At 34.5% G+C, this 19058-nt stretch overlaps 1 protein-coding gene across 9 annotated transcripts in view; it reads left to right on the top strand.

Moving 5' to 3' along the window:
• Positions 1-19058, top strand: part of Btrc (beta-transducin repeat containing E3 ubiquitin protein ligase) — a 188432-nt gene that overhangs the window by 113927 nt on the left and 55447 nt on the right. For all 9 annotated transcript variants that reach the window (XM_076834110.1, XM_076834113.1, XM_076834114.1 and 6 more), the window contains one exon: positions 5094-5183. In XM_076834110.1, the coding sequence (XP_076690225.1) occupies positions 5094-5183 (90 nt within the window). The remainder of the gene's footprint in view (positions 1-5093; positions 5184-19058) is intronic.

The raw sequence follows: 19058 nt of genomic DNA on the forward strand, positions 1-19058 counted from the left end.
GATTGAACTCAAGGGCACTTGACCACTGAGCCACATCCCTAGCCCTATTTTAATATTTTATTTAGAGACAGGGTCTCACTGAGTTGCTTAGTGTCTTGCCATTGCTGAGGCTGGCTTTGAACTCGCTATCCTCCTGCCTCAGCCTCCCTAGCCACTGGGATTACAATTGTGCACCACCATGCCAGGCTTATTCTTTATTTTAAGACAGAGTTTTGTGAAGTTGTTCAGGGTCTCACTAAGTTGCTGAGGCTGGCTCTGAACTTAGGATCCTCCTGCCTCAGTCTCCCCAGCCACTGGATTAGAGGCATGTGCCATTGTGTCTGGCCTGGCTCTTTGTATCTTCATATTCAAATTGCTCAAGATTGAAGAAAGGCTCTTTAGCTGGCTTTTGATATATCTCTATTTATTTCCAGGTTCATTTTGTATTTTCTGTGACCGGTCCTAGAATCAGCCATTTTTTCCAGGGATTAGTGTTTTCTTTTAGTTGAAGAATAGTTATTTAGAAGCCCAAGGTTTAAACATTAATATTTTACATCTATATTTATGTATTTTGATGACCATAGGTTCTCATTGATACTTTTAATTCCATTAAAACTCCAGAGTTTGTTCTAGATTTCTCTGTGTATTTTAATTCCCTTTTCTAATGTAAGAAAACTGATTTGAGGTTGTTTTTGTTTTAATTTCAACACTTTGAAAAATATTTTCCCTTTGTCCTCTGTTTTTCTCTGTTTATGGTGTGAAAAGCCTGTCATTATTTATATTGTTGCTCCCAAATATATAATATCCTTTTTTTTTTTCTTTTATTTGACTATTTTCAAGATTTTGTCTTTGACACTGTTTATCTTCACTTCTTCGGGGGAGGTGGTTACTGGGATTGGCACTCAAACACAGAGCCACATCCCCAGACTTTTTTATGTTATATATATAATTTAGTTATATATATATATAACTAAATTATATATATAACAGTATCTTTATTTTGTTTATTTTTATGTGTTGCTGAGGATCGAACCCAGTGCCTCATATGTGCAAGGCAAGCACTCTATCACTGAGCCACAACCCCAGCCCTTGTATTTTATTTTGAGACAGGGTATCACTGAGTTGTTTAGGGCCTTGCTGAGTTTCTGAGGCTAACTTTGAACTTTCAATCCTCCTGCCTCAGCCTCCCAAGCCTATGGATCATAGGCATGTGCTACCATGCCCACTGTTTTTTAATATTCTTTATGATGTTGGAACTGGTATTTTCTTTGTATTTAATCTGCCTGGGTTTGCTGATCTTAGATCAGTAAAGTAAGCCAATGGTTTTCATTAAATTTAGGAAGAATTTGGGCACTATTTTAATAACTTTTTTGGTATTCCATTTCATTCTCGTCTCTCCTTGGACTCAGTTACACATTTGATTATCAGAGATTGGACTAAGACTTCTTTTTTCTTCTTCTTCTTTCCTCTCTTTCAGTTTATATCATTTTGACTGATCTTTTCTCAAATTCATTGTTCTTTTTTTTTTTTAAATCTATAGCTTGAAATCAGTGGCACTCAACCACTGAGTCACATCCCCAGCCCTATTTTATATTTTATTTAGAGACAGGGTCTCACTGAATTGCTTAGCGCCTCCGCCTCCCAAGCTGCTAGGATTACAGGTGTATGCCACCATGCCCGGCTTATTGTCCTTTCTTCTGCCAACTCCAGTTTGCTTTTAAAGCCCATCCAGTGAATTATAACTTTTAAGTACTCTTAATCCTAGAATTTGTATTTGCTTCATTTTATGTTTTCATTTTTCTGCTAAAAATTGTCTTCTTTACCCATTACGATTATGTTTTTTAAGTCATCAAACATTTATTATAACTTCTTGTAGAGCCTTTAACTGCTAATTCTCACAACTGGATCATCTCTGTCATTTTTAATTCCTTATTCTCTTGACTATAGTTTCCATTCACCTGCTTCTTCACAAATCTAGTAATTTTTTGTTATATAGTAGATATTGTAAATGATATGTTTCAAAATCTCTGCCTTATTTTATCTTCCTCTGATTCAGTTAGTAACTGATCACTGTAACCTTGTGGAGGCTTGGTTTTATATTTGATAAGGTCAGAGATATTTTGGTTTTACCCATACTACTAAAGCAGATCCCTTAGTCCTAAAATATACTATTTAATCTCAATTTATAGTCTTTCTGAGTTTTGATAGAAAGTTTGAAATATTTATTATGTGCCTCTAACTTGGTAGGAATTCTAAACTCTGTATCCCCTCATGGACAGCAACTGGGAATTTCTGCTCAAATCTTTTAACCAATCCTTAAGTCTCCTCTTAATTTATATAGGTTTTTTTGTGTATGGGGAAGGGGGGGAGCATTAGCGATTGTTTTAGTCAGCTTTTTCATTTCTGGTACCAAAAGACCTGACAAGAACAATTTTAGAGGAGCAAAAGTTTATTTGGTGATCACAGTTTCAGAGGTCTCAGTCCACAGACAGCTGACTCCATTTCTCTGGGCCTGAGATTATACACACACACACACACACACACACACACACACACACACTGCAAAGGCATGTCCCCCCAGGACCTATTTGCTCCATCCACATCCTGCCTGCCTATATTTACTATACAGTTAGGTGGATTAACACACTGTTTTAGATTAAGGCTCTTATAACCCAATCATTTCACCTCTAAATGGTCTTATATTATCTCATACATGAGCTTTTGAGGGATACCTCATATGTAAACCATAACAACTATGGATTCTAGGGAGGTAAATGTGTATTTTTTTTTGAGGCTTCCTTCTTCCCCTGTGGTTCTCTTTCCTTTCTGAAATTTCTTTTCTCAGTTGCCAGCCACTGTGTGGCAGTTCTGAACTTTGCCCTTTTGATACCTCAAGCCAGTAGACTGTGGCTTTTTAGTTGAATTTTAGTGGATTGGTAAATGCTTTCAGGGGAAAAGCACATCTCATCTACTGTGGTTCCTTTCAAGACCACTCTGCCCTTGCCCTAATTTCTCTGTACATTTTAATTCCATTTCCAGTGTGTTTACATTGTTTTAAAATATTTCTCATAGTTTATAATTATTATATGGTGAAAGTTAATCTAATATAAACATTTTTGCCAGGATTATAACCAGAACACTCTGGCTTAAAGTTTTATTTTATTCAGTACATACTGATTGTTTCACAAATGTCTTTTTAAAGCTGTAGGTTGCATTAAAAAATATGTATGCCTATACAGTAAATGTTTGTTGTATTAGCACTACAAAGAAAATACTGAACCTTGAACCTAGAATATATTTATATCAATAGTCCCTATTTATACACTAATTTCAGATGCTCAATTTTTTTAAATGTGTTTTGAAGTAATTTCAACTTATACAAGAATAAAACAAGTGGATAATTTTTTAAAGTTTAATTTGCTTAAAAAGAAAACTAATTTTATTATATTGATGAGAGCTATATATATCCAGTAATTTTTGTTTTTCTCTTCTCCTTTCTTTACTGGGGATTGAACCCAGGGGCAGGGTCTTTCAAGTTTATGAGGGTATTGCTAAACTGCTGAGGCTGTCCTCCAACTCAAAATCCTTCTTTCTCAGACTCCCAAATCACTGGGATTACAGGCAGATGCCACCTCACTTGGCTAATTTTTCTCCATTAAAAATAATTATTTTGTCTTCCTATTCTCTTTCCATAGAATGATAAATGAATTTTTTTAAGTATATAAGTGATATAATGAAGTGAGTAAATAAATGGCAGAAGATGTCACAAGTCTTCCTGATAGAAGAATGCCGATGAATAATGTAGAAGGAAGGAGACATTTTAAAATTTACCACTAGAACACCACAGTAAAAATTACCATAGGCAAGATCCACCAGTGGATACTAGAATGAACAGGGAAAAGTTGATGTAGAAACAGAATATTTGCATAAGCTCAAAATATTTCTCCTGATATATTTAGTAATTTCTGCAAGAAAAACATTAAGTTTACAATGGATACTCTTTGCAGACATGACCACAGCCAAGTAATCCCTTAATTTCAACATAAACATTTATACTACTATTTTTCTAAGACAGTTCTCAGGACCAGCAGCATTAATATCAACTGGGGACCTGTTACAAATGCAAATTCTCAGAAGCTCTGGAGAGGAGACTTAGCAATCTGTATTTTAGTAAGTCCTTCATGTGATTCCGATGCACATGGAAGCTTGAGAACCATGATTTATACTATCAGTAAAAAACTGAAGATTGAAAGGAAACCTAATATATTTGGCTAGTTATTAATAATGAGTTTCCCAGCAGCTTGGAGGTTGAGGCATGAGACTCTCAAGTTCAAAGCAAAAGTGAGCCGCGAAGCAACTCAGCGAGACCCTGTCTCTTGATAAAATACAAAATAGGGCTGGGGATGTGGTTCAGTTGCTGAGTGCCCCTGAGTTCAATTCCTGTGCCAATAATAATAATAAGAAGAAGAAGAAGAAGAAGAAGAAGAAGAAGAATATTTGCTTGCCATAAAGTATGACAGAAGTATAACCAATAATTTTAATCTATTTCCTATAGTTCATTCTATTTTATCTCATAGGGCTACCAGGTACTATGAGATACTATTATTGAATCTACAATCTCTTTTAATTTTATTTTTCTGAATATTTCCAAAAAATTTGATCAGTTGTTCTGAATAAGAAACACATCCTCTTGCCCCTTTCAGGATTTTTGTTGTTTGTTTGTTTGTTTGCAGTGCTAGGGATCAAACACATCCTTTCAGGTCTGGACCCTTTTGAAAGTTTGTCTTAGACCAGTTATTGTTATTTTAAACAGAACTAAGTTCTTAAATTTTGCGTTTAAAAGATGCTATGTAACCATTATCACCACCTTCCATACCCAAAGTGAAGCCACTGCCACTCACATACTTATTTATGGATACATTGTTGACTTTTATGGGGGTCTCGCTTTGTGTCTTTCTTTACCTTGTCCCTCAACTCCCATAAGTCTGGAATTTACAAATAAATAAAATCTATTAGTGTGTTGATTTTGAGAAATAAAGCAGAATTTGACAACAATATATGGTAATATTTCAATATTTAAAAAACTGAACTTTTCTAAAAAATTTTCTTTATAGACTTATAACAGCTGTGCCAGACTCTGCTTAAACCAAGAAACAGTATGTCTAGCAAATACTGCTATGAAGACTGAAAATTGTGTGGCCAAAGTAAGTAATAATACTCACTGATACTTATTATACCACATCATAACAATACCATGTCTATAGGCATCTTAACTCAGCATGACTAGTAAAGATTAATATAGGCTTATATATTTAAAGTAAGAATACAAATAAACATCATTTTAGCCAGAAGAGATTGTAGATTGGGTTTTCCACCTCTTTTTTTTTTAATACCTTTATTTATTTATTAGTTGTAGTTGGACACAATACCTTTATTTTATTTATTTTTATGTGGTGCTGAGGATCAAACTTAGTGCCTTGCACATGCTAGGCAAGCGCTCTACCACTGAGCCACAACCCAGCCCATCCATCTCTTTTTAATTGCAACAGAATCTTTTATGTATTTTGCTCACACTTTAGACTGATTCACATTTTGCTTGACACTAGTTATAGATTATCATAGATCAGTAAGAATTTGTATAAGAGTGCTTTGTATAAGATAATAATTATAAGATATAAGTTTTTTTTATAAATTAAGTTCCTTCATGATTTTTAAATGCAATTAAGTATAGAGTACCAAATATATATATAGGACATCATTGTTAAGAATGTGAAATATGCGATAGGAAAGAACAATTATTATGTCACTACTTTTAAATATTGAGTTACTAATGTTAGAAACACTGCTTTTGATGATCTTGATCTGAGTGGACAAGTGGATTTAGTCATGCATATGGGCTACCTCTTTCATGTATAAATATGTGCCATAGCTATAGCCTAGATACAAAAATAATCTTAAGTGTTAAGAGATCTGAAGCTTTCCCTGTCTGCCTTGGCTCACATTTTCCACGTAACTCTAATTACCCTGGAACTTTGACTTAAACCCAAATGTCAAGTATTTTGTTTTTCCTGGGAGTAATTACTATTCAGAATGGTCTCTGTTTCTAGACTTGTATTTTACAAAAATAATGCCTTGCAACCACTTAGGAATTTGTTGTTGCTGCAACTATCCAAAGTTTATTTGGATATATGCAGACCCTCAATTACTTACTTTTACTATTAGAGACAGAACTGATGTCATCTTTGCTACAAAATCCAAGGATAGCTATCTTAATCCTTTCAGACTGCTATAACAAAAACACCATGAACTTGGGTGGCTTTTAAACAACAGTAATTTATTTTTTACAGTTCTAGAGGCTAGGAAGTCCAATATCAAGGTACCAGTGGATTTGATGTCTCGTGAGGGTCCATTCTACTTCATAGATGGAATTTTTTTGCTGTATCCTCACATAATGGAAGGGATTAGGTGAACTCTGGGGTATGTGTCACTCTCACTCTCTCTCTGTTCTCTTTCTTTTGTGCTCTCTCTCCTCCCCTTAAGCCAAAGGCTCTAGTCTCATGAATTTGGGGATGGTACAAAATTCAGACCAGCCATGCGCAGTGGTGCATGCCTATAGTCCCCAGAGGCTCTGGAGGCTGAGACAGGAAGGTTGCAAGTTCAAAACCAGACTCAGCAACTTAGTGAGGCCCTAAGCAACTTAGTGAGACTCTGTCTCTAAATAAAGTACAAAAATGAGCTGGGGATGTGGCTCAGTGGTCGAGTGCCCCTGAGTTCAATCCCTGCCTAGTATCCCCCCACCCATAACCCCCCCCCCAAAAAAACCCACAACATTCAGACCATAGTAATGGCAAATTTTTTTTTAAACATGCATTCATTTTTGAGCCTATTTTATTAACTGAAAATATATCATACAAAACATAACCATTGGAATAACTCTTAAGAAATGCAAAATATTTATTATTATAGTTGTAAAAGAGTTCATCAGTTAAATGCTTAAATTCAACTGTCTTAATAATTTGCTATTATAAATTGCATATATTTATTTTTTCAGTCATTCACAACTAGCAAGTGCTAATTGACCCTGTTTTTTATTCAGCATTTGAGTATGTAGGGGTACAATTATTTGGGCCTTTAAAAGATAATCTTTCTCCTATGTTGTCATACTGCTCTCACTTTCATCACAAAATGGCTAAACAAGGCAAAATCTTAGTATGAACACCAATCCATGGACAGAGTGACAATTTTAATGACTTTCATTGAGAGCTGGCCAACTGAGCATCTGTTCCTTTTGTTTTCCTCATACTTTGTAAGCCAGGATTTCTTAGGCTACATAGTTATGTTGGTGTGTATTTGTATTATGAGTCATTTGTTTGTTTTTTCACACCCTCTACTTCAATGTTGCATAGCTAGAAATCTTTTGGCATCTGACAATAATGGCATAATTTATTCCATGATCTTAGATAAGGAAGTTTGCTCATTGCTACTCATCAGTCTGTTTTACTTGCTCCCAGATAAGTGACCTTCTCATCCTCTTCTTGCTTATTTTAACATTACTCTGACACCAATTTTCTTTCATTTTCTCTTTAAATGCTCTAATTCAATAATTTCTCTAATTTCATATTGTCAACCATCTAACTCCCTGGTTCTTTCTGTTGGCCCACGTCCTGTCTTCTGGTTCATTGCTTTGTATTTGAGCCAAATAATCACTTGATCAATGGTAAATAAAAACGTGTAGCTGAAAAAAATGTGTTCATCACAACAGCCTCCAATGAAGTTTTTCCTTTTATTTACATATGTTATATGTGTCTTGAAATTCCATACTATTTCTGTTGACCTTATTTATTGCTTGACTTTTGAAAGAGATGACTTGCCATTATTTTTGTAGGTCTGCAAGCTTGTCCCTATTTTCTATTCTTCATCTTTTACCCTTAACTGAATATTTTCATCTGCTACATTTTGATATGACTGCAGATTTCTTTTTGTTAGTTTTGTTTTTTAACTCAGTACAAGTGTCTGTTGTTGATTCAGATTGTGCTCCAATGTGTCTGAATGTCTAGCCATTTCCACGTGATACAGTGATACCAACCCTTTTGTCCAGAAGTTCAAAACAACTGAATTCTAATGCACATATTAACTTTTTTTTTAAAGAAAGAGTGAGAGAGAGAGAGAGAGAGAGATTTTTAATATTTATTTTTTAGTTTTTGGTGGACACAACATCTTTGTTTGTATGTGGTGCTGAGGATTGAACCCAGGCCGCACACATGCCAGGCGAGGGTGCTACCGCTTGAGCCACATCCCCAGCCCACATATTAACTTTTTTTTAAAAAAATATTTATTTATTTATTTATTTTTAGTTTTCGGCGGACACAATATCTTTGTATGTGGTGCTGAGGATCGAACCCGGGCCGCACGCATGCCAGGCAAGCACGCTACCGCTTGAGCCACATCCCCAGCCCACATATTAACTTTTTAAAAAAAAAAAATTTATTTTTTAGTTGTAGATGGACACAATGTCTTTATTTTATTTTTTATGTGGTGCTGAGGATCGAACCCAGGGCCTTGCACGTGCTAGGTGAACACTCTAGCCACACTAGAGCCACAACCCTAGCCCATAACTTTTAAAAAATAAAAGCTATTTTAAAAATAAAAACTAATACCAAACGTGCCCCCCCCCCCAAAAAAAAGGAAACAATTCTGATCAGAGTGATTTTGATTTGGGTAGAAATTCCAATTAATAGTCCAAAACTTTATTATTGTTTGTTTATAGAGTTTTAGAGACAACTTCAATGCCAATTATTTCCTCAAAAGCAGAAAACTTATGTTCAGACCCCCATTAGGATATTTTATATAACTCTTCTTTGCCAGAAATCTTAGTCACACTATAGCTCTATAAAGTGGGTACCTATTACTTCTCTTTAGAATATAAGAAAACATCTGTAAGACAAACTAAGCCACCCTAGGCTGACCACTTCTAAATCTTTAATTTGAAGAGGTCTATGAAAACATTTAAAAATAAAAATGGGGAGGTCATTTTATCAATGTAACAATTCAGCTAATATTTAGAGACACTGAAATGTCTTTTAATTTTTTTTTTCAAAAACCTTTCTCCTGATTATAACCCTGTAGTTTATGAGATTTGTGTTTGGGACACGATGAGTTCTATATTTACTGTAGTTTTAAATGAATAGTCATTATTGTCTGTCGGCTTAGTCTTTAAAATCCATAATCACATTGTACCTAATTCTCAACCTGCGTGATATTTTTTATTATTAAAGAAAACTAACTGGAAAACTGGAACATTAGTTGTTTATGTTATCTCTTTACTGAATTTATTGAAATACTATTGAAATTTTTGGTTATAGGTTACTCTGAGGTTTACTTATACATACCCACACATGTATCACAAACACATAAAAAATTAGTTGTTTGAATACATCTACTTTGATTCTTGGCCCTGATAGAAGTTTTGTCTCTCTATATTTTGAAAATAAGCCTTTGTAGTCCCATGTAAATGTTCTATATTTTTGTTGTTGTTGTTGCTTGTTGTTGTTGTTTGTTGTTGTTGTTTTACTTGAGACTAATAATCTGTTTGAAACTGAGACTGAAAAATGTGATGTTCCTTTCTACTCACTCCAGATTTTGATAGAAGACTTGTTTTATTTATTTCCAAAATTATATCCGCAGGAAACAAGCTGTTTAAATTCAGATTATGCTGAAGCAAAATGGTCCTGGTATGAGAAGCAACGTGCTGTTTTACGAGCACAGAGTCCCTTTTCTCATAACTGATTGATAGTAAATATTTTCCTGAAGAATTATTGCCAACCATGAACAATGCAACTGTTTCACTTTTTTTCCGTGCTACTTGCTGTACCAGCCATCGTCGGTAATTAAGATCTACAATTCACAATGCAGACGTTTGCACTTCCTCTGGGTCTGTGCTATTTATAAGGCATTTCAGCTGTTCAGAGTTTCTTTTGAGTTTTAAACTACATGTTAACAGGCTTCTTTAATATACTCTTCCACAAGTAGCATGTCAGATGGTCTGTTCTTCTCACAGGCGCCTCTGTTAGGTCTACACATTAGCTTTGCAGGGAGCACAGTAAGATTTAACTGTATCATAGAGGCTGACATGGTTGGGAAAGCTCTGGAGTGTGATATGTTACATATTAGGCATATTGCTGTTTTAAAAAGATGAGAATGAAGTTTGGAAATAAAATTTTTTTCTTTGGTGTTCAAATGTTTATATGAATTTAATGTGTTAATTGGTTTACAGAGGTTTTGAGAAATATTTAACAAAATGATTTCCCAAGGTCATTTTGAGTTAATAAGAGAAGCAAGGACTATCTTCATATGGACAAGAGTATGTGTTTGTCTGATTAAGGATGTAAAAATATACTTCCTTCTACATGGGCATGATATTTAAGACATGGGGTACCAAAATGGATCAGCAGATTGACTGCACATTTGTTGTGTAATCAGCTTCGGGAACCCTAAGTAGCATATGCCATTGTTAAGGAAACTGTAAACAGGGATCCTGGTCTGTGTTAAAATTGGAATAATTCAAGCTATTTTCAACCCAGAAGAGAGTTAATTAAAAAACAAGTCTAGACCTCAGCCCAGAATCTTAATGAATTATACCCTAGATTCAGAGTAACTGCTTGCACAGCCTCCTTGCTACTGGCACTTATTGTTAAACATACAAGAAAAAGAGACAAGAAACTGAAAGCCATTAACAAATATGTTTAAAACTTTGCCCAACTGGAGATTGACTGACTATTTTTAAGCCTGAGATCTAGCTGCATTGATTAAGCACATTGCTCCTGAGCTTCTTCCAGCCTAGCAGATCAGCACAGAAAGGCAGGACACAGGTTTCATTTCTGACTCTAGATGGTCTTTGAATATAGACAAAGCTTTTAACAAAGCCATCACTAGGAAGTTTTATTTGACAAAACCTAAAACTTCCTGCAGTTCTTTGAAACTGTAGTGTTTCTATAAACTTCTCTTTTTAGTGAACTCTTTATGAACCTTTTTTTTTTAGAAAGCAGCAGCAGTTCAGCTGTTGGGAACCCCTGATCTATTTGACTGAGGCACTTTAAGATGCTAGAATCTACATTTCTGCCTAGCCAGGAAGCTAATAAGATCGAGTTTGTCTTTGTGGATTGATCTAGATTAGTGTGACATAAACCCAGTGTCTTCCTCAGTGTAAAAGGAAAGGTTAAGGGGGAAAAGCGGGAAAGAAGAAAGTTCTTCATCAAGAATTGACTGCAGTATTGCCTGCTGATGCATGTCGGATCACCCGCACAGAGAGATCACATGGCTTCTCCAAAAGTCAAACGATCAATTCGCCTCGTTTTGGCTCTGTACTTAATGCACAAACAGTGCGATCTGCGGGGCTGTAATTGCATTGTTAAGGCCAAGGAACAAGCCTGTGCCTTTTCAGCAGACAGCTGGCAGGGAGAGAGGCATGTTGTTAGGAAAGAGAGAGGCAAGGCAAATAAAATTACTGCTAACGCTCAGAGATCGGCAGGAGTCCTACTTGCCTAATCTTACCGGTGGGAGCAAGCGGCTGTTGTAATCCAATTATAGCAGCATAAGCAATTTGTTAGACACTCCGCATAATGTAACAATTTCCCAATAAACTCTGACTTGTAATAACGTCGGCAAGAGTCCGCATAAATCTGCCCGAATGGTGGGGGCTGGAGCATTCGGCTGGGGGCTTGTAATTGGCGCCATCAGCACGTTTTGCGGAGTGCAGTATGGTGCAGTCTTTTAGTGCAGGAATTTTAAGGAGAGAAGCATGGCACATGTTTCTTAGAGAAAGAAAAGTGGCCATTAAAAGGGGAGCAGCTAGAAGGGCATACTCTTCCCTTCACATTACCTAGGAATCTTAATGTAGAAACAAAACAGGAGGAAGCCATGTTTTCTTCTAATACTAAAGAGGGGAAGGTGGGGATTAGTTAAATTCCTTTATTTAAAAAGCATCGATTTCTATTATTCTTTCTCTCCAACCTACTAAAACGTGGTTCAGGAGTCATTTACCCAATATTTTTCTAAAACGTTCTCAGCCAAACCTAGAAATGCCAAAATTTAATGTATTTCTTCTGAAGTTTAATATTTTTTATAACATGAAATATATATTTTTTTCATGTCTAGGACAAATCTTTTAAAGATATTTTCTCATTAAATACTGAATCTTGCTGCTGAGTTCTGCTTTAAGAAAGCATCACTTAACTAAAAGGTTTTAAACCCAGCTTGTTTGCTTAGCTGACTCTTCTGTGGTGCTTATTTTCAATTCTGAATCATTCTGAATATCTGTGATACAAGATTATGGAATCAATCTTGTTGAAAACTTACACTGTAAAGAATAAAATCTTATTTTAAAAAATATACCTGTATGATCGTTATATAACTAATTTTGATTCCTAAGTAATAATATTTTTGTATTATAAAAATATTTGTTATATGTTATATGGCAAATGAAAGCCATTCTTGTTAACTGGTTAGTGTTTATAGTCACAGAATGGAGTTTGTTATATATATAAGTAGAAGTGAAGAGTACTTACAGATTTGAACTAATAGTTAGATTTTCCTTCTACTAAATATGAATCAGATATTGCTTACTTTCTTACTCTGACCCAACCCTTCATTGCTGTATAATTTGTGTCAAAACCAAGCTTCTGATATAAGAACAGAATTCTTCAAAATATCCTGTTGCTGTGGTATTATCATAATAAATATTTATTTTCAGTATAAACACTTCCTTCTATTGAAGCAAATGTTGCCTTGTTTGACTAGAGCTACATCAATAAACTGCAGTGCCTCTAATAAAGCCACTCAGTGTCTAGGTTTAACTAATGGCTGATTTTCATGGGTTTGACAGTGAGCTGTGTGCGTTATTTTCTCCTGATATTGTAAAAATAATGAGAGCAAATTAGAACAATCAGTTTACACAGATAGCTCCTGATTGGAGGCGATGGGCAATATGGCAGCAGGTAATCCATCTTCAGGCTCCTGTCACATTAACTTCAACAGTGTGAAAAGATCAGGTGGGGTAAGCAGGGATCCTGCCCAATCGGAGCACTGAAATTAATGAGAAGAGCATTGTTCTGTGATCAACCTTTTAATTAGCAAGACTAGAAATGGAGGGCATGATGGAGGGCACAATGAAGGCAGCACCACAGCTGCACAGTGCCAGGCACAATTTCTGAAAAGGGAAAGTATAAAGCTGTGGGTTTTATGTTGCCCTCTTCTTGCTGTATTTAGTCATTGTGTTTCCATTTTAGAGCTGCTTTACAGACTTTTAGAAACATTACCACCTTTTCCAAAGTAATGTCACAAATATGGCTGATGTATTAATAATCTATAGACTAGACTTCTGTCAGGGATCATTTAGGATTTTGATTACCAGCACTTTTTGGCATTGTACTCTGGGTTTTGCATTTTGAGTTTTTATTTTTATTTTTATTTATTTTTTTTTTTAAAGAGAGAGAGAGAGAATTTTTAATATTTATTTTTCAGTTTTCGGCGGACACAACATCTTTGTTTGTATGTGGTGTTGAGGATCGAACCCGGGCCGCACGCATGCCAAGCGAGCGCGCTACAGCTTGAGCCACATCCCCAGCCTTGCATTTTGAGTTTTTAAAATCAGGAAATCTTAGGAATTAAATTTATAAAATTCTGCCTTGTCAGCCTCCCCCTACTTTATCCCTCCAAAGTAGAGTTTTCCTTGAAAGTAGCATAAGGGTTTTCTGGTTTGGAGCCCCTCTGTCACTTTGAGTTATTTAAAAGATGAGCAAAATCCAGCAGTAAGTTATGGCATAGTTGAATTGTGTTCTTTTCCTGATTTTGTTTATTTGGAAATTTGCTGTTTGTTTTTATATTTTCTATTCCATTGACTTCTCAGTATTGGGGCTGTGCTATTTCAATTTATGTAATTGAGAATTGAATATCAATCCAATGTGATATTTATAGGAGGAAGAGGAAAAAAATCTATGAGTCTAAAGGCTGACTCATTCATTTAAAGCTTAGTTATACTAAAATTGTAACCTTGTTATCATCCTTACAGTATTAGAAAAAAGTGGTATAAGGCTATGGAATATATTAATGAGTTAAATTTTCTGAAAGAAATCAGCACAATTTTTTCTAGACCATTTTAGAAGGATTTAACTTTAGAATGCCATCAGAATTTGCTGCAATGTGTTAGTTTTTATACTTTAAGCTTAGTGATTTATTGTAAAAGCAATTAATATAATGTTATCTATGTAAATGAATTAAGATGTGTTCCAGCATGCTTGTAATCCCAGCGATTTGGGAAGCTGAGACAGGAGGATTGAGAGTTCAAAGCTAGCCTTAGCAACTTAGGGAGGCCCTAAGCAACTCAGTAAGATTATATCTCTAAATAAAATATAGAAGTGGGCTGGGGATGTGGCCTAGTGGTTAAGCACCCCTGGGTTCAATCCCTGGTATCAAAAAAAAAAAAAAAAAAAAAATTGAGAGAGAGAGAGGTGTTCCAAAGATATATAAGAAAGATTTTTTTTCTTGATATAAACAAGTATTTGACTTAAGCATTTATTTAAAGTATCAATGCATAAAGGCTAGTTATCAGGTACCCATATGAGTACAGAATTAGTAGGAAAGAGCCTAGAGTACAGTATGAAATATTTAAGTTAGGTGTAAGGCAATCTTTTCTCATCATAGTTAATAGAACTTGTTTCATTGTATTTATAACTAATGTAGATTGAATCCATCATAATATGCATAATTCTGTAGCCCTGCAGCTGTAAGATACTGTACAGAGAAACTAATACTTTATATATAATACTTTTTATATAATATATATATATATATAATATAATATAATATAATATAATAATATTATATCCCTAATATTATGCCTCCACGCAAAATTCACAAAACAAAAGCTCCTCACTTCCTTTTAGTACCTTCTCTTTCCTCCCCTCAAAAATCTCCTTAATATTAAGTTTGGGATTTTAGCAGAGGTTTTTTGTTTTTAAACCAATAATGGGCTTTCCCTGAAAATATTCACAGAGAATTGTATGGATCAGTATCTTAGATGGGTGACATGGTACCAGTGTCTACTCCCCCCAACACACCCTGGTGCTACTGTGCATATTAATATTTTAAAGCCTATTGTTAGAATTTTGCAGTATACTTTTTTATTATTCCTTAATCTGGCAGAGAGATTTTTATTCTTAAAAGCTGTTAAAGGTTTTTGTGGCTGTTCATGAGTGTAAACATTATTCTCTCTGCTAGTTTTTCAGTTTTAGAAGGCTGGCCTCGTATGAAATATGATATGTAAGAGCTTTGTAATGTTTTGAACAACCAATAAAAAAAAAATAAAATAAAATAAAAAAAGAAGACTGGCCTCAAACTCTCCATGAATAAGTATGTTCTTAGTCATACGGTGTAAAAAGATCACTTACAAAGCTTGTGAAACCCGAGCCTTCTTTTTGAACCTTTCAGTACCTATGAGCTCAGGATCCATACATGTAAAATTTTATTCTTATGTTGTGACTTCAATGTGCAAGGCAAATAAGCTATGAATTTAAATTACTCTTCCACTCTATACCAAGTTTCTACAAAAATATAATTGTGTTTTCCCTCTTTCCTGAGTGTGGAGTTCTATCTGATTTAGTAATCCTGCCAATATTTGTTCCTGTTGATAGGATTTTTTTCCCAGAAAGTTTTGCTTCTTAAGATCAATGTTAAAAAGAGGGCCCATTTTTGAGTGCATATTTATTTGTTTGTTTACACTAGTACTCAGAAATGTTCAACTGTCTGAATAATAAGAACTCCCTTTTAATTTCCTGATAGAACTAAATTGCCAAGTCACCTTAAATTCTACTAATTCCAAAGTTAATGATTGAGTCACCTTAGAGAAAATTTATTGGTCCTTTGAAACTCATCCAGCACACCTTTATTTAAAATTCTTATTACAGAACCAGTTGACTCTGTGAAGCTATTTTAGTCCTTTCTAAGTTTTTCTTCCCTTTTCCCTCTCCTCCATTTTTTATTTTGGGATATTATTACATATAAAGATTTTTAAATGTCCATTTTCTTTCTCATGTATCTTCAAAGATGGGAAACATTTATTTCTTTTTTTCTTCCTTTTAGTTTTGCACCACTCAAAAATTTGAGGAGGATGTAGAATACAATATTCATCAAGTCCCAGTGTTTTGGCCTTATAGTCCTAGCTATGTGTTAGCTATTTCCTTTTTTTTTTCTTACATACATGATAATAGTGGAATGCATTACATCCATAATTATCCATTCACAACTGTGTTAGCTGTTTCAATACTCATGTGAACCTGATGAGATGGCTGTTACCCCTAGCTTATGGATGAAGAACCTGAATCTTGGAGAAGTTGAACCTTTCCCCAAGTTTTCATATCTGTAAGTTGTTGAGTCGAGTTTTGAATTCAGGTCTTTCTGACTTGAGAGTCCTTACTAGATTGCCCTTCAGAAGTATTTGGAGGCCCTATGCATTTCTTCTACCAGTCCGCTTTCCCCTGCCTAGCCATTATTGTTGCATCCGTAACTCTACTCCTTTTGATATAGCACTTTTGACATACAACAAATATTATTTTTTAAATATCTTCCCTCTACCTCTCACACTTTTACTGCTTTTAAAATAATCTTGTTAAAGTTAAATTGAGCCTGTTTTTATAACAACTCTCTCTTTTCTAAGTTAATAGGCTGATAATTTTATAACTTTCAATGCTTATTCAATAATAATCACTTACATGAAAAACAGTAGACATATCTGTAAAGTATTTAAGATGACTCAATGACTCCGTATTACATTATTATTCTCACAAAATGAATGGGACATTATTAGACAACCTTTCAAGGTGGTGACTCATTCCTTAATAATTATTTTTAACTTTATTTTGGAAAACAGATATCTTGTATGTCAGGATTTGCAGTGTAAGCATGCATTAATATTCCTTTCATAAAAAAATTGTTTTTTCTACTTGGGCTTGGTTATTAATTCTGTCAATTAAAAATAACCTCTGTTAAGCCTTCAAAGCCCATGTCTATCTGATTACCCTTTATATTTTATATTTCTCTTCATGCTTCTAGATGGTTTGGTGATTATGAAGACAGGATGAAGGTATCAGGATTTAGATGGATGTGGAAATTCTGTCCCAGAGAGGAGGCTTGGGACAGAGATGAATGATTAAGGTGAAATATGTTCATGAAAACAAACAAAATACATACATACATGAGTACTACTGTTGTAGATTTTTTTTTAACTTCCTGGATATTCTCTAGTGGAAAGACAGAGTCATAAATTTCCAGACTTATAAAGTATGTAAGAAGTACTTGCTCACATGGAGCACTAAGGCTGTGTGACAAACAGGAATGTTAAAATATTTCTAGAATGAACATAATTATATTTTATAACCTCAAACATCACTTTCCTACATTTTCTAGAAATAACAAATAATGTAAGAAATTTAAGTGTACAGATTTTTTTTTTTTAAGCCTGGGAGCAAATCAAAAGGGAAATATAGAAAGAAAACTATGTTTAAAAAGAAATGGTTCCTACAGTGTTAACTATGGAGTCTGTAGCGTGACTCTGTAATGGAATATCATGGCAGGGGGTATAATACTGTAAATAAGATGAATATGCCACTTGTGGATTAATGGGCAACCTAAAGAGTGGCTTTATTTACATCTATGTGTGAGGTTAATTTTTCGTTTGTGTTTTTTTTTCTCTTATTCTTAGAGTTATAAACCTGATAATTTAATTAGGGAACTTTTAAAAACTCAGTTTCCTTGTATCTTGTTTTGTATTTATTTTTTTGTGGAATTAATACAGTTTCATTTTAGACTTTAACATTGATAGGTTGGAGAAGTTTTCCTTAACTTTTTCTCTGGATAATAAAAAGAAGATGTGGTTTCTGAAATTTATTAAGTCCATGAAATATAGCTTTTAAAAAATATTTTTAAAAGCTATATCCTCCAAAAGATAGATTCAATATATACACCTAAGGTATTCAGATTGCAGTAGATTCCATTTGCAATGATACAGTTTTCTGGATATGGTATTCTTTTCAAAGGTATGAGTACTGAATAATATAAATTTGAGTAAATCTAACCTAGGGCACTATAGGAGCCACTCTCTCAACATTTTAATAAAACGTGCACTAAGGGTAAGTAAGTGGGAATCTTTCTTATGTAGCTAATTTTTCAGTTAGCTTTTTAGGTTACTGTTGACTGCAAATTAATACCATTATTTGGTGCTCTTAACATGTCAAAGCTTGGGATTCCAATTATTAATTACTCCCTGCTTTCCCACAATTGAATATATTTTACTTGTAAAAGGCAAATTGTGTGCAAAAGTAAATTGTCTCATTGTAGAGTTCATATAGGATTAATTTTCACTTGCATAAAGTAGATTCTCAAATTATATTTGTTGAGTCTTAACACACAAAAAAATGTGAAATATGTTTTGTTTATTTGTGGTACTGGAGATTAAATCTGGGCATTGTATCTCTGAGATACATACCCAACCCTTTTAATTTTTTTAATTTGGGACAGGGTCTTACTAAGTTGTCCAGGTTGGCCTTGAACTTGGGATCCTCCTGCCTCAGCCTCTTGAGTTCCTGGGATTACAGGTGGTGAAATACATTTTTTTTTTTTTTAAAGAGAGGGAGAGAGAGAATTTTTTTTTAGATATTTATTTTTTAGTTTTCAGTGGACACAACATCTTTTTTGTATGTGGTGCTGAGGATCAAACCCAGGTCACACGCATGCCAGGCGAGCACGCTACCGTTTGAGCCACATCCCCAGCCCTGAAATACATTTTTGAAAGTACTAAAATCCAGAGATTGTGTCATCAAACCTTTGATAAACTTTTTGCACCATTATTTATTGCATATTTATAGTGTGCCAGACATTTTGAGTTAGGAGTTTGAAATACGTTTGCACTTAATATAACCCCATTTACCTATGAATAAACTGGTGCAGAACTGACATTTGAGCCCATACTGTCTGGCTCATGGCCCTGTGTTTTCAACCACTGTTTATGAATTTTAGTATATAGAAATTAG

Source organism: Callospermophilus lateralis, chromosome 15, assembly GCF_048772815.1.
Source record: "Callospermophilus lateralis isolate mCalLat2 chromosome 15, mCalLat2.hap1, whole genome shotgun sequence".
NCBI classification, from domain to species: Eukaryota; Metazoa; Chordata; class Mammalia; order Rodentia; family Sciuridae; genus Callospermophilus; species Callospermophilus lateralis.